The following is a 13,401-nucleotide window of genomic DNA, read 5'->3' as shown; positions in this document are numbered from 1 at the left end:
AAAATTTTCCTATGGAAATAGTTGTCGATAACAACCTTTTGCCATGGAAATAGTTGTCGATAACAGCTTTTTCCATTTAAATAGTTGTCTATTTCCATTTAAAATGTTGTTATCGACAACTATTTTCATGGAAAAAGTTGTTATTGATAATTATTTCAATGGAAAAAGTTGTTATCGACATCTATTTCTATAGAAAAAGTTGTTTTCTACAACTATTTCTATCGAAAAAGTTGTTATCGACAACTATTTCCATGCAAAAATTTATTACCGACAACTATTTCCATGGAAAAATTTGTTATCGACAAACATTTCCATGGAAAAATTTGTTATCGACAACTACATATTTAAATGGAAAAAGTTGTTATCGAAAAATATTTCCATGGTGAAAGTTATTATCGATAACTATTTCCATATGAAAAATTGTTATCCCCTTCTAAAAATTTGCTTTCGATAACTATTTCCATGGAAAAAGTTGTTATCGACAACTATTTCCATGGAAAAAGTTGTTATCGACAACTATTTCCATTGGAAAAAGTTGTTATCCACAATTATTTCCAAGAAAAATGTTGTTATCGACAAATATTAGTTATGTCCCTTCAACATTCGACCACATTTTTTTAAGTAAATGTCGCTGCCTGTTATTTTCTTCCTGCTTTAAATCCAAGTAAATTTGACACAATTGATTCATTCTATTAACTTTCTAAAGAAGATTACAGAGGTTTAAATAGAAAACCCACAAAAAATTTGACCAAAACAAATCGCATTTTCAATACGTAAGAGATAGAACCTCACCCCGCACCAACAACACAAAACACATGAGGTCATTCACTTATTCAATTATTAACGCGTATAAAGAAACCGCATATATACCACGATTAATTTTATATATATGTACGCATACTCCGCGCGTAAGCAAAAGAAAGAACATTTTTTGGTATGATGATGAAGATGATGACGATGTTCGGGGTACTGCTGCTGGTGGTTGCTTATAATTCTCTTTGTCATTGACATTTCTTACATCACCTGAGACATTTTTAATGAATGTGACCAGACACACAGGAAACAAGCAATGAAAAGCCCAAAAGCCGTCAAAGCATTGATAAAGCTCTCATCCAAGTGGTTGTAAAGGAAAGTAATATAGGCCGGCCGTTAGGCAAAGGCCAAAAGGCTCGTAGTAGGCACTAAACAAGAGAAAAGCTCTCAAGAGATTTTGTTTATGTAAATTGAATGTAAAGAGTTTTGAGAAAGTGGGCAAGAAGAAGAAGCTTTTTATTTTGGTATAAAGGGAAGTAATACGCATCGACTTTAATATCCTTATACAGACTATGAGGATTGAATGTAAAAAAAATAAACTTTAAGAACGAAAAAAAGTTCTGAGAAATTTAAATTTATTTCACATTCAAAAAATAACTGTAAATTTATTTACAATAATGCGTAGTAAAGTAGTTAAGTTCCCTCTTAAAGAAAACAAGACACGTTTATTTTGGCCATATACAAAGAACAAATATTGTATTGGCCATTGTCTAAAATACAATTAAAATATATTGTCGTATTGGTCCAAATAAGTGTAATAAATTCCAATGATTATTGCGATGGTATCGTGGCGCGATTGTCGTGTAATTCCAACATTATTTGGGATTTTTATTACACACATTCATAAGAGCGATGATACTCACACATCTGAAGGTACACATGTGCGGAGGTCTTACAAGAATATTTTTATGGTTTTATACTTTACTGCATAATTAACATACATACATACATATTTATACCTATATTTTTTTGTTTAATAAATTCTTATGATGATGTCTTATTTTCCCATTTGTTTTGATTGATTCACTTGCGGATTTCACACTGTGATCTTTGTACAAATTTACACATGTTTTTGGAATAAATTTTAAACATTTTTGAATTGCTGACGTGGGTAGAGTGGTGGGGATCGAAGAACACTTCCGAAAATAAATATTTATAAAACAAAATTTCCATTCACAAGTTGTTATAGAAAACTTTTATGTAGTGGGAAAAATTCGATTTTTCAATGGAAATATTTGTTGATAACAACTTTTTCAGTGGAAATAGTTGTCGATAACAACATTTTTCCATGGCAATAGTTGACGATAACAACTTTTTCCATGGAAATAGTTGTCGATAACAACTTTTTCCATGGAAATAGTTGTCAATAACAACTTCTTCCATGGAAATAGTTATCGATAACAACAAATAGTTGTTGATAACAACTTTTTCTGTGGAAATAGTTGTCGATACCAACTTTTTCCATGGAAATAGTTGTCGGTAACAACTTTTTTCATAAAAATAGTTGTCGATAACGTTTTCCATGGAAATAGTTGTAGATAGCAACATTTTCCATGGAAATAGTTGTCGATAACAGTTTTTTCCTTGGAAATAGTTGTCGATAGCAACATTTTAGATGGGTATAATTGTCGATAACAAATTTTTTCCTTGGAAATAGTTGTCGATAGCAACATTTTAGATGGGTATAATTGTCGATAACAACTTTTTCCTTGGAAATAGTTGTCGATAGCAAAATTTTCCATGGAAATAGTTGTCGATAAATACATTTTCCGTGGAAATAGCTGTCGATAATTACTTCTTCCGTGGAAATACCTGTCGATAACAACTTTTTCCATGGAAATAGTTATCGATAACAACATTTTCCATGGAAATAGTTATCGATAACGACTTTTTCCATGGAAATAGTTGTCGATAACAACATTTTCCATGGAAATATTTGTCGATAACAACTTTTTCCATGGAAACAGTTGTCGATAACAACATTTTCCATGGAAATATTTGTCGATAACAACATTTTCCATGGAAATGGTTATCGATAATAACTTTTTTTCATGGATATAGTTGTCGATAACCACTTTTTCCATGGAAATAGTTGTCGATAACCACTTTTTCCATGGAAATAGTTGTCGATAACAACTTTTTCCATGGAAATAGTTGTCGATAACAACTTTTTTCATGGAAATAGTTGTCGATAACAACTTTTTCCATGGAAATAGTTGTCGATAACAACTTTTTCCATGGAAATAGTTGTCGATAGTAACTTTTTCCATGAAAATATTTGTCGATAACAACATTTTCCATGGAAATACTTGTCGATAACAACATTTTCCATGGAAATAGTTATCGATAACATTTTTTTCATGGATATAGTTGTCGATAACAACTTTTTCCATGGAAATAGTTGTCGATAACAACCTTTTCCATGGAAATAGTTGTCGATAACAACTTTTTCCATGGAAATAGTTGTCGATAACAACTTTTTCCATGGAAATAGTTATCGAGAACTACAATTTCCATGAGTATAGTTGTCGATAACACATTTTTCAAGGATATAGATATCGATAACAACTTTTTCATGGAAATATTTGTCGATAACAACTTTTCCATGGAAATAGTTATCGAAAGCAACTTTTTAGATGGGTATAATTGTCGATAACAATTTTTCTTATGTAAATATTTGTCGATAACAATTTTTTCCATGGAAATATTTGTCGATAACAAAATTTTCCGTGGAAATATTTGCCGATAATTACTTTTTCCATGGAAATAGCTGTCGTTTACAATATTTTCCATTGAAATAATTGTCGATGACAACCTTTTCCATGCAAATGGTTGTCGATAACAACTTTTCTATAGAAATGTAATGATTTTAAGCCGAAAAATTGTCAATAACATAATTTTCAATTGAATGAATTGAATGTCATTGTACAGTTGTTTATCAATAAACAGTTTTATATATGGTGATGTGAATACATTAGAACTCATATAATAAACAAAAACACTTTTAAAGGAACTCTGAATGTTTTGCCTTTTTCTGGCTGTCCGCTTTAAATTGTTAATTAATTCACAATTGCCAATATACCACCCACCCACCACAATAAACAAAGGCTTTTTTTCTGATGAGGTTTCTATAAAAGGAAACTCTCTTTCTGCATTTGTTCTGTGTAAACAATGGATTAAATTAACAACAAATCAAAACGCAATTGTGTTATTACTTACCCTACCATCACAGGTAGAACACATGTTTGATTTCCCAATACGCATACAAAAGATGGTTAATAAATTGGTAATAAAAATAGAAATGGATGATATGTAATGTGTTGAAATTTTACCGGTGTTTTTTTTTTTTTTTTGTTTTGTGTCAGTAAGGACAATTTTCATTTTTCCTTTCACTTTTTGGAAATAATTGATCGATAGCGGCGATTATAATTATACATATAAAACAATCGATAATTTATTTTTCTACAGAAAATACCATCTATAACAATATTTACTATAGAACGAGCCATCGATAATAGCTTTTTCTATGGAAAAAACATCGATAGAACACATAATCAACCCGTTTTTATAGAAAAAAAATCATCGATAACTACTTTTTCTATAAATAATATCATCGATAACAACTCTTTCTATCGCAAGACTGATCGATAACAACCATTTCTGAAGAAACGCTACCGACAATATGGATTCTAGGGAAAAATCGTTCGATAACAAATTATTTTTACAGAAAAGGCCTTCGATAACATCTTTTTTATAGAAAACGCCATAGAAAACTTCTTTTTCTATAGAAAAACCCATCGATAAAAAATACTTCTATGGAGAAATACATCGATAGCAAGTTCTTTATAGAAAAATCTATCGATAACAATTTTTTCTATTGCAAAGGCTTTTAGAAAACGACATCGATAACAAATTTTTCTATAGGCAAAATCATCGATAACAACTATTTCTATGAATAAATTCATCGATAATAAATTCCTTCTATAGATAAATCTATCGATATCTAATTTTTCTAAAGAAAATACGACAGATAACAAGTTTTTCAATAAAAAATCCATTGACAACAACTTTTTCTATAGATAATAACTTTTTTATAGAAAACGCAACCGATAACAGCTTTTCCTATAGAAAAATTCATCGATAACATTTTTTCTATACAAACCACAATTGATAACAATTTTTTGAAGAAAAAAACCATCGATAACATCTTTTTGCATAGAAAAAGCCTTCGATAACAACTTGTCTATAAAAAAAAGCAATCGATAGCAACTTGTCTATGGAAAAAAACAATCAATAACAACCTTATCTACAGGATCAGCCATCGAAGACAACTTTTTCTATGAAAACTTTTTTCTTTAAAAAGAAAAAGCCATCGATAACATTTTTTTTTCATAAAAAAACAACCCATAACAACTTTACCTATAGAAAAAGACATCGATAACAAGCTTTTCTACAGAAAACGGCATCGATAACAATATTTGATAGAAAAAGGCATCGATAACAACTTTTTCTATAGAAACCGCCATCGACACTAACACCTTTTTTTGTATAAAGAAGCCATCTATAACTACTTTTCCGACAGTAGTAGTCATCGATAACATTTTTTTCTATAGCAAAAGTCATCGATAAAAACTTGTTCTATAGAAAAACACATCGATAACAAACTTTTGTATAAAAAAAACCATCGATAATTACTTTTTCTATAGAAAAGCCATCCATAACACTCTTTCTATGGATAAAAGTGGTCGATAAAAACTTGTTCTTTAGCAAAAGCCATCGATTACAACTTTTTCTATAAATAAAGTCGTTGATAACAACTTTTTCTACAGATAAATCCATCGATAACAACCTTTTCTGTATAAAGGATACTCGATAAACATTTTTTGTAGCAAAAGTCATCGATAATTACTTTTTCTCTAGCACATGCCATCGATAACAACGTTTTCTTTAGAAAAAGCCATATATAGCAACTCTTTCTATGAATAAAGTCATCGATAACAACTTCTTCTATAGAAAAAGCCATCGATAACAACTTTTTCTATAAAAAAGCAATCGATAGCAACTTTTTCTATAGAAAAGCCACCGATAACAACTTTTTCTATATAAAAAGCCATCGATAACAACTATTTCTTTAGAAAAAACCTTCGACAACAACTTTTTCATATAAAAAGCCATCGATAACAACTTTTTCTACAGAAAAAGCCATCTATAACAACTTTTCCTATATAAAAAGCCATCGATAACAACTTTTTCTATAGAAAAAGCCATCGATAACAACTTTTTCTATAGAAAAAGCCATCGATAACAACTTTTTCTATAGAAAAAGCCATCGATAACAACTTTTTCTATAGAAAAAGCCATCCATAACAACTTTTTCTATAGAAAAAAGCATCGATAACTACTTTTTCTATAGAAAAAGCCATCGATAACAACTTTTTCTATATAAAAAGCCATCGATAACAACTTTTTCTATAGAAAAAGCCATCGATAACAACTTTTTCTATAGAAAAAGCCATCGATAACAACTTTTTCTATAGAATAAGCCATCGATAACAACTTTTCGTATAGAAAAATCCATCCATAACAACTTTTTCTATAGAAAAAGCCATCGATAACAAACATTCTGTAAAATTAACCATCGATAACAACTTTTTCTATAGAAAAAGCCGTCAATAACATCCTTTTCTATAGAAAAAAACCATCGATTACAACTTTTTGTATAGAAAAGAAAACATGGAAAAAAGTTGAGATTTTTTTTCGATAACAATCCTTTATTATACGATAACTTATGAAAAACTTTTTTATCGATAACAATCAATTCCATAGGCAACTTGACTGATAACAAGATTTTTTTTTTGGCCTTCCATACTCCAGAAGTTCAGTGAGGTGTGTGAAATGACTCTCCTCCCCTTATCACTCTTATCCACAACCTGATGTAGGTAGGGTCCACAGGTTTAGCTATTAAATTATTAATAGGAGACACCTCATCTACACTCACACACACTCATAGCGTTTGAGGTGTTAATTTTATTAAAATTTATATTTAAATTTACAGTTACTCATTTCTCCCCACCTTTTTCCCGCCTTACTTCTTTCTTACAGGTTTAATGTTCCATATTCCATGGATCTGATGTTCAGCACTGCAACAACCAGGAAATTCAATTCAAAAGAAGAAAACAGTGAGAAAATTCTACAACGTTTAGTTTAGCGCAAAACTAGAGCGTCTCGGTGTAAGCCTGGTGCGTTTTATCTACCTAACAACGTCGTCGTTGTTGTCATCGTCTTTTTGTTGTTGCTGTTTCCATTGTTGCCGTTGTCATTGTGAACTCAAGCTAAATTGATTGGCTGCTGACTATCTACGCTCGCGTTTATTGTGTACTCCTGTGAAGTGTACAATAAAAAAAGGCAAACCTAAATGGCCGCCTACAACACAATGCAAAGAAGATTCTGTTGTTGATAACAGACGTGTCCAGTCGCGTTCAGCAAAGCAACAACTACACTAGAGAAGAGGAAGAAGCAATTTATAACTATTTTTTCCTAAATCCTATCAAGGAATTGAAAGCAACTCTTAAGAAATATCCTCCTCACACACACATCCCCTGGATACTTATTTGTTTTTGTTTTAGAAAATGTTTATGAATTAAAAAAAAAAGAAAGGGATTTGTGCCCAAAAAATCCATTGTTCAAGAGCTGATATCCTAGACACCTAACAACACCAACAACATCATGTCGAAAGCTACAAACAATAGCACCAACACCAGCTGCACAATGACAACCACAAGTGCCACCACAATGAAGGCGGCCGCCTCATCATCCACCCTACTGGCCATGAGTAAAATGTCCACCTCCACACCACAAAAGAAACTACCTGATGTATTGACTCAAACAATGCTAGCCGATATAAGTGGTCTTGCTGACACAGAGACATCAAATGTCTTTAACGATGATACAACCACATCGATATCGCCGAATCAAAGTAGCCGAATACATGGAAGCGGTGGGGGTGCAGCTACTGGTGGTGGCAGTGGAGGTTATAGTAAACCCAACTCAGCTTCAAGTAGTCCAGTGGCCAAGCGCCACTTAAATTCTGGTTCTGTGACCCGGACAAGGCCCCAGTCCAGCTATTCAGCCCGGGTATTAATCTTTGAAGACTCCGATCAAGAGCTGAGCGGTATTGCTGGAGGACACCATGGAACAGGTGGTAGTAATAATAGTGGTAATAGTATACCAAGTATTGGCAATAATACTCATGATGGCACCACCAAGTCATCCACCGGTTTGGAAATGTTTGGTTCATCGCCCAAAAACGATTCATCGATATCATCATCACAATCGCTTTTGCGTAATTTAAATTTGACAAAATCCTCATCGGGTGGTTTATCCGGTAGTTCGATATCGCTGCCGGCCAGAGGCTATGGGGCATTGTTGCGTAAAATATCCTATCAACAGCATGCCTATTCGATGCGGTCAAGTAGTAATGGTAAGTAACAACTAGCGACAAATTTTCAACATTTTCTAGAGAAAAAGTCATCGATAACATCATTTTCTATAGAAAAATTAAATCGGTAACAACTTTTTCTTAGAAAAATTTATCGATAACAACTTTTTCTATAGAAATAGTTGTCGATAACAACTTTTTCTATAGAAATAGTTGTCGATAACAACTTTTTCTATAGAAATAGTTGTCGATAACAACTTTTTCTATAGAAATAGTTGTCGATAACAACTTTTTCTATAGAAATAGTTGTCGATAACAACTTTTTCTATAGAAATAGTTGTCGATAACAACTTTTTCTATAGAAATAGTTGTCGATAACAACTTTTTCTATAGAAATAGTTGTCGATAACAACTTTTTCTATAGAAATAGTTGTCGATAACAACTTTTTCTATAGAAATAGTTGTCGATAACAACTTTTTCTATAGAAATAGTTGTCGATAACAACTTTTTCTATAGAAATAGTTGTCGATAACAACTTTTTCTATAGAAATAGTTGTCGATAACAACTTTTTCTATAGAAATAGTTGTCGATAACAACTTTTTCTATAGAAATAGTTGTCGATAACAACTTTTTCTATAGAAATAGTTGTCGATAACAACATTTTCTATAGAAATAGTTGTCGATAACAACATTTTCTATAGAAATAGTTGTCGATAACAACATTTTCTATAGAAATAGTTGTCGATAACAACATTTTCTATAGAAATAGTTGTCGATAACAACATTTTCTATAGAAATAGTTGTCGATAACAACTTTTTCTATAGAAATAGTTGTCGATAACAACTGTTTTCTACGGAAATAGTTGTCGATAACAACATTTTCTATGGAAATAGTTGTCGATAACAACATTTTCTATGGAAATAGTTGTCGATAACAACATTTTCTATAGAAATAGTTGTCGATAACAACATTTTCTATAGAAATAGTTGTCGATAACAACATTTTCTATAGAAATAGTTGTCGATAACAACATTTTCTATAGAAATAGTTGTCGATAACAACATTTTCTATAGAAATAGTTGTCGATAACAACATTTTCTATAGAAATAGTTGTCGATAACAACTTTGTCTATAGAAATAGTTGTCGATAACAACTTTGTCTATAGAAATAGTTGTCGATAACAACTTTTTCTATAGAAATAGTTGTCGATAACAACTTTTTCTATAGAATTAGTTGTCGATAACAACTTTTTCTATAGAAATAGTTGTCGATAACAACTTTTTCTATAGAAATAGTTGTCGATAACAACTTTTTCTATAGAAATAGTTGTCGATAACAACTTTTTCTATAGAAATAGTTGTCGATAACAACTTTTTCTATAGAAATAGTTGTCGATAACAACTTTTTCTATAGAAATAGTTGTCGATAACAACTTTTTCTATAGAAATAGTTGTCGATAACAACTTTTTCTATAGAAATAGTTGTCGATAACAACTTTTTCTATAGAAATAGTTGTCGATAACAACTTTTTCTATAGAAATAGTTGTCGATAACAACTTTTTCTATAGAAATAGTTGTCGATAACAACTTTTTCTATAGAAATAGTTGTCGATAACAACTTTTTCTATAGAAATAGTTGTCGATAACAACTTTTTCTATAGAAATAGTTGTCGATAACAACTTTTTCTATAGAAATAGTTGTCGATAACAACTTTTTCTATAGAAATAGTTGTCGATAACAACTTTTTCTATAGAAATAGTTGTCGATAACAACTTTTTCTATAGAAATAGTTGTCGATAACAACTTTTTCTATAGAAATAGTTGTCGATAACAACTTTTTCTATAGAAATAGTTGTCGATAACAACATTTTCTATAGAAATAGTTGTCGATAACAACATTTTCTATAGAAATAGTTGTCGATAACAACATTTTCTATAGAAATAGTTGTCGATAACAACATTTTCTATAGAAATAGTTGTCGATAACAACATTTTCTATAGAAATAGTTGTCGATAACAACATTTTCTATAGAAATAGTTGTCGATAACAACATTTTCTATAGAAATAGATGTCGATAACAACTTTTTCTATAGAAATAGTTGTCGATAACAACTGTTTTCTACGGAAATAGTTGTCGATAACAACATTTTCTATGGAAATAGTTGTCGATAACAACATTTTCTATGGAAATAGTTGTCGATAACAACATTTTCTATAGAAATAGTTGTCGATAACAACATTTTCTATAGAAATAGTTGTCGATAACAACATTTTCTATAGAAATAGTTGTCGATAACAACATTTTCTATAGAAATAGTTGTCGATAACAACATTTTCTATAGAAATAGTTGTCGATAACAACATTTTCTATAGAAATAGTTGTCGATAACAACTTTGTCTATAGAAATAGTTGTCGATAACAACTTTGTCTATAGAAATAGTTGTCGATAACAACTTTTTCTATAGAAATAGTTGTCGATAACAACTTTTTCTATAGAATTAGTTGTCGATAACAACTTTTTCTATAGAAATAGTTGTCGATAACAACTTTTTCTATAGAAATAGTTGTCGATAACAACTTTTTCTATAGAAATAGTTGTCGATAACAACTTTTTCTATAGAAATAGTTGTCGATAACAACTTTTTCTATAGAAATAGTTGTCGATAACAACTTTTTCTATAGAAATAGTTGTCGATAACAACTTTTTCTATAGAAATAGTTGTCGATAACAACTTTTTCTATAGAAATAGTTGTCGATAACAACTTTTTCTATAGAAATAGTTGTCGATAACAACTTTTTCTATAGAAATAGTTGTCGATAACAACTTTTTCTATAGAAATAGTTGTCGATAACAACTTTTTCTATAGAAATAGTTGTCGATAACAACTTTTTCTATAGAAATAGTTGTCGATAACAACTTTTTCTATAGAAATAGTTGTCGATAACAACTTTTTCTATAGAAATAGTTGTCGATAACAACTTTTTCTATAGAAATAGTTGTCGATAACAACTTTTTCTATAGAAATAGTTGTCGATAACAACTTTTTCTATAGAAATAGTTTTCGATAACAACTTTTTCTATAGAAATAGTTGTCGATAACAACTTTTTCTATAGAAATAGTTGTCGATAACAACTTTTTCTATAGAAATAGTTGTCGATAACAACTTTTTTTATAGAAATAGTTGTCGATAACAATTTTTTCTATAGAAATAGTTGTCGATAACAATTTTTTCTATAGAAATAGTTGTCAATATTTCTATATAAAAACTATTTCTATAGAAAAAGTTGTTATCGATTACTGTTTTGTATAGAAAAAGTCGTTATCGATTACTGTTTTGTATAGAAAAAGTTGTTATTGACAACTATTTCTATAGAAAAAGTAGTTATCGACAACTATTTCTATAGAAAAAGTTGTTATCGACAACTATTTCTATAGAAAAAGTTGATATCGACAACTATTTTTGTTATCGACAACTATTTCTAGAGGAAAAGTTGTTATCGACAACTATTTCTATAGAAAAAGTTGTTATCGACAACTATTTCTATAGAAAAAGTTGTTATCGACAACTATTTCTATAGAAAAAGTTGTTATCGACAACTATTTCTATAGAAAAAGTCGTTATCGATTACTGTTTTGTATAGAAAAAGTTGTTATTGACAACTATTTCTATAGAAAAAGTAGTTATCGACAACTATTTCTATAGAAAAAGTTGTTATCGACAACTATTTCTATAGAAAAAGTTGTTATCGACAACTATTTCTATAGAAAAAGTTGTTATCGACAACTATTTCTATAGAAAAAGTTGTTATCGACAACTATTTCTATAGAAAAAGTTGTTATCGACAACTATTTCTATAGAAAAAGTTGTTATCGACAACTATTTCTATAGAAAAAGTTGTTATCGACAACTATTTCTATAGAAAAAGTTGTTATCGACAACTATTTCTATAGAAAAAGTTGTTATCGACAACTATTTCTATAGAAAAAGTTGTTATCGACAACTATTTCTATAGAAAAAGTTGTTATCGACAACTATTTCTATAGAAAAAGTTGTTATCGACAACTATTTCTATAGAAAAAGTTGTTATCGACAACTATTTCTATAGAAAAAGTTGTTATCGAAAACTATTTCTATAGAAAAAGTTGTTATCGACAACTATTTCAATGAAAATGTTGTTATCGACATATATTTCCATCAAAATTGTTGTTATCGACATATATTTCCATCAAAATTGTTGTTATCGGCAATTATTTACGTGGAAAAGTTGTTATCGGTAACTTTTTAGGTGGAAAAAGTTGTTATCGACAACTATTTCGAAGGAAAATGTTGTAATCGACAACTGTTTCTATGTAAAAAGTTGTTATTGACAACGGTTTTTATAAAAAATGTTGTTATCGATGAACTTTTCTATGGAATGCCTTTAAATTGTTTGTTTTTTTTATCTCTCCTTTCTTTCTTTTAGATTCCTCAAATTTGGTACGCATGCGTAACACATCCTTGGGTAAATCGGCACCCTGCCTAACATCGAGTAGCAGCAGCTCTTTTCGGGAGCGTGAAAGCAGCATATGCTTGGCACAAACTAGTATGCATGCCATTACACATTCACCATCATCTACATCATGTCATAATACCCATCTTCATCATCATCATCATCAAACATCCAATAATTCCAACTCGAATACATCAACATTAGCAGCTAATGCAGCGACGGCGACGCCGGGAACACCCACCGGTGGTAACACAAGCTCCCTGAATATATCACGTTCGGGCAGTTGTGCCGGCTTAGGTATTGGTAAACATCATTTACATGGTGTTGTTATGCGCGGTTCTGCGGCCAGTTCAAGTGGTGTGGCACATCATCGTTTAAGTTTGGTAACCGGAGGTATAGGGGCAGCTGCTGCAGCAGCTGCGGCGGCCGCAGCAGCAAATTCACGATCTCATTCGCCATATTCGGCAAGTCCGGTGGATAGTCCACGTATTAATTCACCCATGCAATTTGCTTTTGCGCCCATTAAGCGAATAGCTACATGTCGTGGTGATGGTAGAAGATGGTCAGTGGCTTCATTGCCATCGTCGGGTTATGGCACAACACCGGGAAGCTCAAATTTATCGGTGGGTTTGAAACAAATAGGAAATATA

General features: G+C 30.9%; 1 protein-coding gene across 3 annotated transcripts in view; it reads left to right on the top strand.

Moving 5' to 3' along the window:
• Positions 1 to 13,401, top strand: part of dop (microtubule-associated serine/threonine (MAST) protein kinase dop) — a 71,819-nt gene that overhangs the window by 29,475 nt on the left and 28,943 nt on the right. For all 3 annotated transcript variants that reach the window (XM_073983250.1, XM_073983248.1, XM_073983249.1), the window contains exons 2-3: positions 6,916 to 8,293; positions 12,725 to 13,374. In XM_073983250.1, the coding sequence (XP_073839351.1) occupies positions 7,540 to 8,293; positions 12,725 to 13,374 (1,404 nt within the window). In that variant the 5' untranslated portion in view covers positions 6,916 to 7,539. The remainder of the gene's footprint in view (positions 1 to 6,915; positions 8,294 to 12,724; positions 13,375 to 13,401) is intronic.

The sequence above is a fragment of the Musca autumnalis genome, unplaced genomic scaffold (assembly GCF_047663935.1).
Source record: "Musca autumnalis isolate F117 unplaced genomic scaffold, ASM4766393v1 scaffold_4, whole genome shotgun sequence".
NCBI lineage: Eukaryota > Metazoa > Arthropoda > Insecta > Diptera > Muscidae > Musca > Musca autumnalis.
The sequence above is the reverse complement of the archived record's forward strand: the minus strand, read 5'-3'. Positions and strand labels throughout refer to the sequence as shown.